At 35.4% G+C, this 8,376-nt stretch overlaps 1 protein-coding gene across 1 annotated transcript in view; it reads right to left on the bottom strand.

Annotated features, from left to right (window-relative positions):
* Window positions 1-4,581: 4,581 nt before the first annotated feature.
* The window catches only part of LOC132157603 (leucine-rich melanocyte differentiation-associated protein-like), a 201,311-nt gene continuing 197,516 nt past the window's right edge, over window positions 4,582-8,376 (bottom strand). The window contains exons 5-6 of the mRNA XM_059566955.1: window positions 4,686-4,812; window positions 4,582-4,587 (exon numbers count right to left, since the gene is read on the bottom strand). Coding sequence (XP_059422938.1) covers window positions 4,582-4,587; window positions 4,686-4,812 — 133 coding nt within the window. The remainder of the gene's footprint in view (window positions 4,588-4,685; window positions 4,813-8,376) is intronic.

The following is an 8,376-nucleotide window of genomic DNA, read 5'->3' as shown; positions in this document are numbered from 1 at the left end:
ACAGTCCCAGTCATAGTCATTATTATGCATTGTTGTTTGTCCTGCTCCATAGTACTACAATGAAGCTAAAGTATAACAACCAAATGTATTTTATATGAGATAAATAATATATAGGCCTGCCCAACATTATTTTATATATAACGTTATATATATATATATATATATATATATATATATATATATATATATATATATATATATATATATATATATATATATATATATATAAACACCAGCTGACTTGTACCCTACCTGATCGAAAAATGTACAATTAACTTAAATCTATAGGGGTGGTTGGATTTATTCACACGTTAAAATATTTATGTTAAAGCTTCTTTCTTTTCAGATTCTTATTTACAGCATTATCATAATATTCTGTATATTAACTTATTGGGAGAAAACCAGTAGTTCTTTGTGAAATTAGATATTTGAGCACCCCTATATAGCCAAAATGGCATGATCATTAACACCCCGCAAACATTTGACCATGAGATTGGTAGTGAATCAGGCTCCTCCTACCGAAGCATCGAATCTGTGACTATTCAGGGTAATTGTTTCATAAATCTGTGTTGAGCATTATGCCATTTTACACTCTATAACAGTTTATTCACACAACCCCACTAACATATAGAACATAAATAGAACAAATATATTTCAAATATTTTTTTGTCAACAAACAAAACTGAACAGACAGAAGAAACAGTGGGTAAGACCTAAAAGACAAGCATAGATGAGACATTCAAAGACTACTACAATGCTACATCAGCAGGCTGTCAGTACAGGACTCCTGTGATGGCAAATTTGGAAAGAAGGAAGAGCTAATTACAGTCTACTGTAACAATGTTAACGCCAGCATGTCTTTAAACGTAAGACACCCCACTGGATGAAGAATAAAAGCAAACACAAATAACTAATTATGCCATCATCTTCTCATTCATTGCTGGCACTCATTAATTGGTGACCTGCACTTTTGGACAGTAGACAATCGGCATGATGATGAAGCCAATTAGAGACAGAGAGTACACATGCCCCACAGAGCTTGTTATGGCTGCCACATCATGTCTCATCTAAATCAAAACAAATGCTAGGTTAACGTTGGCGTCACAGCTGTGCCAGGCACAAAAATGGGACATTACAGCATGGCCAACTTTCTCCCTCTCACTAGGCCTCTACAATAGTGGTTATTGTGGAGAGGAGAGATGCCTTGCAGCATTACAGCGGAGTCCGTTTCATCTGTTCAAGTGTCTGACAGTGGACAGGCCAGAGATATTCTTGTCCTTTTACTGTAGACTTTAGAAACTTTAACACTTTACAATCAGGTTTAACTTCTAAACATAAGTGATTGTATAGGTACAGTACAATGAATTTACTAATCTAAGTTAAAATTAATTTCTATGTGTTAACATTAAAGACATGACAAAAAAAATAACAATAAGAACACAAGCATTTGTTAAACTTAATTTCGATATTTACTAATATTATATAAAATTACACATACTAATAAAATAAATGCATAAACTTGTAACAAAGTTGTATTTCAAGTTTGATAAATGAATATTAATTAAAATTAATTAACAATAAATAACAGTATATTTATAAATTATCATTAACCTTGATTGATAAGTGCTGTGCAAGTAATTTTACCTCATGATTTAGTTCACTGAATGTGAATGAACTGAACATAATTGTAAAGTTAACAAATGTAATTAACAATGTGTAAAATTTTCTCGCTTCACAATATTGAACATATATAAACAAAGGCATAAGTCTATTATATAAAAAAAATAGTAATTATAAAAAGATACATAAGCGTGACATGTTAGCAGTACTGGGTGGTAACGGATTACATGTAATCTGGTTACATAATCAAATTACAAAAAATAAGTACTTGTAATTAGAAAACATTGCATTTAAAAAAGTGCATAATCAGATTTAGGGCTTCACGATAAATTGCATGCGATTTTTAATGCGCATCTTGTCAGTAAAGCCAGTTCTGTAATCAGCAGTAAATCTTAATCGCCTGTGTACTTTCACATGGAGCAGCATTTACTATTCAGAGCCGTTGTTCACTGACAATCTGCGCAAAAACACGATCATATTTTGCTCATGTTCTGCACAGCTTGTCAATGAACAACGGGCTCGGTGTAGTTAATGCTGCTCCATGTGAACGCGCGCAGGTGATGGAGATTTACTACTGATTACAGAACTGGCTTTACTGACAAAATGAAAAATAAAAAAATATTGCATGCGATTTATCGTGCAGCCTTAATCAGATTACAGTTACATATTTATGGTTTACATATTTACATTTGGCATTTAATTAACATTTAATATGTTTAGATGTTCATGGGTCTGGATACAAAAAACAAAACAAAACAAAACAAAACAAAAAAACTGGGTTAAAATGCTAATTTGCATGTTTACGTAGATCAAAACGTTAAAATAGTGCAGACATGTTTTGAGTGAACATCCTTTAAATCTACCTCAGTCAGAGTGACAAACTCGATTACAAAATGGATCATGGTTGACTGTAAGCCAAAATAAAATAAACAATTAAGTTAGGAATTTTACATCACTATTCACGATATCCCATCGGACAGGACGGTGATATATTTTGGAGCCGACTGGAAAACTCAATAGCCCCAGGACGTTGGGCTAGCGATTTTATGAGCCCTGCACCTCAGATCTTTCCAGTTTGTGAACCATTGGTTTCTACACTGGTTTCGTTTAACAAAATTAATGATTATTTTAAAAGATTGACTCAAAAGAAGCATCTGTTCACGAATCAGATCATGAACTATTACCTAGCCAAAGATTATCTATTATTGAACATCACGATTAATAAAGACTTCTGTCATTTGTCATTTGAGTTTATAAACTTCTATGTCATGCATGATTCTTATGGATCTGTTAACTGAATGCAAAGTGTGAGTTCTAGGAGAATGTTTGTGTCGTGATGATGAGCATGTATCGCTCACTAAGTCACTAAATGAACAGCTGCTGCACGCACTTTTTTTTTTTTTTTTTTTTTTTTTTTTACGGAGGATCAGTTTCCCTATTGGTTAAAACCCCCAAAATGTATACTTAAATATTAAATTAATAAATTACATCAAAACAGGGGCGGATGCGTTATGATGTGTTGGCTGCTGTGGGCCAGAAAGTCCAGGGCCACTTTTTGTTCCCAGTCCGCCCGTCGTATAATGCCCCCCTTTTTGTTTTTTCTTTTCTTTTTTTTTTGTAATGCCTATTCAATATTGCACTCATCTGCCCCAAAAATGGGAAAACGTCAGGTTTGCATTATACAATTACCATGTTGAAAAACAGAACGCTTTGTAAAAGATTAACACCGTTTCTTAAATGTTATGGGTTACTTCGGGTAAACTTTTGGATTAGACACAAACTCTGCATAACTTAAAAAATCTAAATCCATAAACACTGTGTTGGTTTCCAGATGTTTAAAACAGTGGACTATTTCAACAGCATGTCCGCTAAGAATTAAATGCTGAAACTGCTCAATGGTTGTGCTTAAAATGGATCTACTGTGGAATAACATTACATTTTTATTGGAAATAGTTTTACTTACTTCACATGTGGCCATTTATTCATCTGCATAACTTTCAAAATGGCATGTCCTGAAATGTCTTGAAATGTCTTGAGTGGACAGAATGCACAACACTTTATATTCCATTCTCCCATCAGCTTTTTCTCATTTTCCAACCAACCAAATACCCTGCAAACTAAAAACATGCCTGAATGAGGTTAACTCATTGCATGGTTTTCACTCTTTCTTTGCTGAAGCAAAATAAGTGACTTCAGCGTCATACAAACTAAATAAATACCAGCTTACTTTGTCTGAATGTTGACCGTGATAAATATTCGGTACTTTTTAAACTCATGCATCCACATCCCTATTTGCTTCTCTAACTCTCGGGAAGCAATGAATATAAAGGCGTGGTTGGACCACAAGCTAAATATTTTATGACTGCACAATTACATGAAATCAAATCTTACTAAAGCCATTCCTTTGTATCTCTGAAGAGAATGGAGATGTGTTTGAAGTCTAGGATTCTGCCCGCCTCCTTGAAACGCGAGCAAAAGAGAGAAATAATTGTGTGTGCGATGGATAATTAAGCGATGGTGACTGTCGTGAACGTGAGCTGTCACCCCGATCGAGAACGCTGTCACGCCGAGTGAACCAAGGCTGATCAGACAGGCGCCTTCCACTTTGATCTGGGCTCATGCATACGGAAAGAGGTCAGGTCGTGGTCATTAAAAAGACCCTCCTCTAAACAGCCATGCGAGATTGAAAGGCCATGTCTTCAAAGAGCTGCGTACAAGTAACCTCTTAAAAGATTCTGACAATTTGCTACGAACAAACAATGGAAGCTAAGAAGGAGCGGGATGGATTAGTTTACGGTGCCTTAGCCTTTTAAGTTCTTATAGTCATCTGCACAGAAAGGGGAGGGTTACACAAATCATTTACAGGGTCAGGCGGTGTAGTTATTTGGGCTACATTACATAGGGTAAAGATCCTTAACTGGCTGCTGGGTTACATGCTAAACCACAGAGCCTTTTAGATATCTAAACCTGGGATACACAGTCTGTTATCTCAGGTTATCTCAACTGTCTGTTGATCCTGTATGTTTCATGTGTCTTGGTCTTTCTAGTTAAATCAAAGCACTTACTTGGTCATTTTTTGGCTTGAACACCTTCATGAAAGCTCCACGTGCTTCGGCCTCTGACCGCTCCCACTGGGTCACTCTCCTGGTGTCCAGGAACTTCAGCTTTGACAGCTTATGTAGCACAAAGTGCCTACAAATTGAAAAAAAATTAAATAAAAAACCTGCAAAGCAGATTGAACTATTTATAGCCAGTATGCCAGATCACAGGTTACAAAAGTAACAATTCATGTTGTTTTGCTGCAGTTTTAATAATTTAGTTTTAATACTTTTGAAAACACATTAAAACGTCCAATAAATAAAAATAAATCAACAACAAAATTAGAAAACACCAAACCACATACAATGTCATAATGTGATATTTATTTATTTGTTTGCTTATTTTTGTATTTGATCGTTAGTTTGGAAGAAAACAAATGTTCCTTATATAATCCAGTAATTATAAATATTTTAAGATAATATTTCAGTAATCTGTTTTGCCTTAAGTATACCACAATTTAGTTTTTTATAATATTATGCTCACAGTAAAATGGGCCTGTACAGATAAAAAAAAAACCGGCCTTTAAATTTTAGGAAGTGCGTATCTTGCATGGAAAAGAAAGAAAACAAACAAAAACAGACAGGCAGACAGACAGACCGACCAATTCAACCACAAAAAACAAAACTTAAATGAACATTTAATTTGAAATGCGTTAAATTAACTATCGCAATATTTGTAAATAGATAATTACCTTCAAAATATGTAAAAATACGTACAACACAAACAGATAAAAAGCCCACATTGACAGAATCTGCCAAGATGTCATTTCTGTAGCTTCACAGATATCTCTTTACGCTTTCACACACTCTCTGTCTTTCATTCAGGGAGAGAAAATGACGTGAGATAATAGCAGGAATACATAGATGACAACAGATTCTTTCACAGGCTGACTGGAATGGAGGAAGAGGCATGTCAAGACTTCAAACAGAGAGTGAGCTAGAGAGAGAGGGAGAGAGAGAGGGAGAGTGAGACAGACAGAGAGAGAGAGAGAGAGAGAGAGAGACACTAAGTGGAGGGTGTGAACAGATGTGTATATGGGCAGTGACAGATTTCCAACCGAGCTCTCATGCAAAAGCCAGAAACAAACCCATGATGATGACAATGATGAAGGATGAAGGCGAACCCATGCTACGTGTTTATTCCTGATGGATCACAGAGAACACAATTGCAGATTGATCCTATTAAGATAAGCCTGAATCAAAAACGTGCAGGGATGTGTTTTCCACCGCATCTATTCAGAGTTAAACTCCATTTGCATGAACACCGAAGTGTGTGTCTTGTGCACGTTAGCACCGTTTTTGCAAATAAAAATTACAACAGTATAGCAACCTAGATTTTCTACATATTCTGAAGAAAACACATTTTACTTGTCCATGGTGGGGTGCTTTCAAGGTTGTTGCTTTTTTTTTTGTTTTTAGTTGGGTCATGTATAAACTTGATATAAATTAATTTCATTTAATTCAAATTCCTAAAGCAATTACTAAATTGTATATTACTTTTTTCATTTTGCTCTCTAAACCTGCCTAGAAATCAAAGAATCATCATAATTTTATTCTAATTGACAGCACTAGATTTTACACAGTAAGCAACAAAAATACATATAATTATTAACATTAATTACAAATATTAATACAAATAATTGACATATAACACAAAGACACGGATTCAATGATGCATAAAAAATCTTTGTCTTTGCTATCACTATCAATTTATAATTTGCTATTATTATAATTTGCTGAATAAATGTATAAGAAAAATAAAGAAAAAACACTAATAATAAATCAGCATATTAGAATGATTTCTGAATCACTGATGAAAATACAGCTTTACCATCACATGAATAAAATACATTTTAAATACTGAAAAAGAAAACAGCTTTTTTTATTTTAATAATATATCACAATATTACTTGCATTTTTGATCAAATAAATGCTGCCTTGGTGAGCATAAGATACTTCTTTCAAAAATATAAAAAATCTTGCCGATCCCAAACTTGTATGGTGACTGTGTGTATAGAGCGTTATTTTGTTTAAATCCCATAACCTTAACTATGTGCAGCAGTAAGAGTCATACTTGTCTTAGGAAAACAACTATTAACTTTATGTAACAAATTCCTCTGGAGTGACTGGGAGCAGTGTGGTGTGTGCACGCTTTGTTTGCTGTTATGATTCAATTACAAACAAACATAATAACAACGACTGCTAGCGGAAATATGCAGGTGTTTTCCTGATGATTGTGAAATTGTTTGTGCTGATCTAACAGATGGTTGGAGCAGCTCTGAAGCAAGTGTTGTTTAAAGCACCCCAGGCAAAACTGGGCCCAAACTTTCTGATCTTCAGCAAACACAGATATTTAAGCCCACACACACGTCATGATGTCAAGAGACAAACATGCAATCACAGACAGCATGGGCTGGAGAGCATTCCAGAGAGACAGGACATACAGTACATCCTTTACCACAGATGGCTGTCGCTGTGTCGAGTGTTGCACTTCTTCAGCTAAAGGGAGAAAAAAGAAAAAACACCTCCGCGAGGCCCAGAAGTAAACAATGATGAATGAGCCGAGCAACTGCTGTAAAATACTGCCGAGTCTACTTACGCCTGTTCATTTCATTTGACTAATTGAAAGAGCGCAAAGAGGCATGCTATATTTCACCGCGTTATGAAGCAGGTAGCATTTTTTATTTTTTGTTCTTAGGGCGCAGTCTGAGAAGTGCATAGCCCAAGGCCAGTCCTGCTATGACCTGAGAGCTCGCCTAACCCTGTCAGACATAAAATCTGCATTATGCTCAAATTGATGTATTACTATGTGACACATTATGAATATTACATCACAAACACACAGCTGCTGTCAGTCAGGGAAAGAATGGTCGTCCTCTGCACCAAGTGAAGCATGGGAGACATTGCGCGAGAGTGGCGCCTATTGGGTTCATCTGTATAGTAAATGATTCATACTGAACACAGTGTCAAGAAAAATGCACTTAGGTCTAAGGAAGACAAAGAATGTGTTTCTCCCTCCCTTCTTCCCACCGCTGGGTTTCATGTTGAAAACCTGACAAATGGTGGTAACATAGCGTGGCATTGCACTCCCATAGGCCTGGGCTTGATAATGAATGCATCCTTTCATCTTGTAGGAAAGGATAGCAAACACTCATTTGTGGTTATCACAATTCACACATGAAATCGATTTTGCAAGTCTACGAAAATAAAAAAAGGAGGTGAGTAGTTTTAAGAGGAGTGTGGTTCTAGCCCAAAGTATCAGTCTTTGCTTCTGCAATGTGATTTATGGTGTTGTGCAACGGCCGTTCATCCAAATAAAAGATTACTGAAAGTTGCCAACCTACATACTCCTGGGGTGTATTTCTCTTTTTTTACCAGAAGAAATAAAAACATATCAAAACAAAAATTAATGAGTACCTAAAAAATTGCCTTCATTGCTTTAGGATACCAGAGATTTCGTGTACAGCGAGGCCCAAAGGTCTGAGACCACTAGTGAAAATATTTGTTTGAACTGAGGTTAAATTAAAAAAATAAAACAATCCGCACCCTTTTACAGTATATGGTGGGGCACAGACACATTTTTTCTTTCTTTCTGTCTTTAGTTTTTGAAGCATTATATTATTTAAATATTACAATTAAAAATTATTGCTTTCTATTT

Source organism: Carassius carassius, chromosome 14, assembly GCF_963082965.1.
Source record: "Carassius carassius chromosome 14, fCarCar2.1, whole genome shotgun sequence".
Classification (NCBI taxonomy): Eukaryota; Metazoa; Chordata; class Actinopteri; order Cypriniformes; family Cyprinidae; genus Carassius; species Carassius carassius.
Note: the sequence above shows the minus strand (reverse complement) of the source record. Positions and strands in the feature narration are given on the sequence as shown.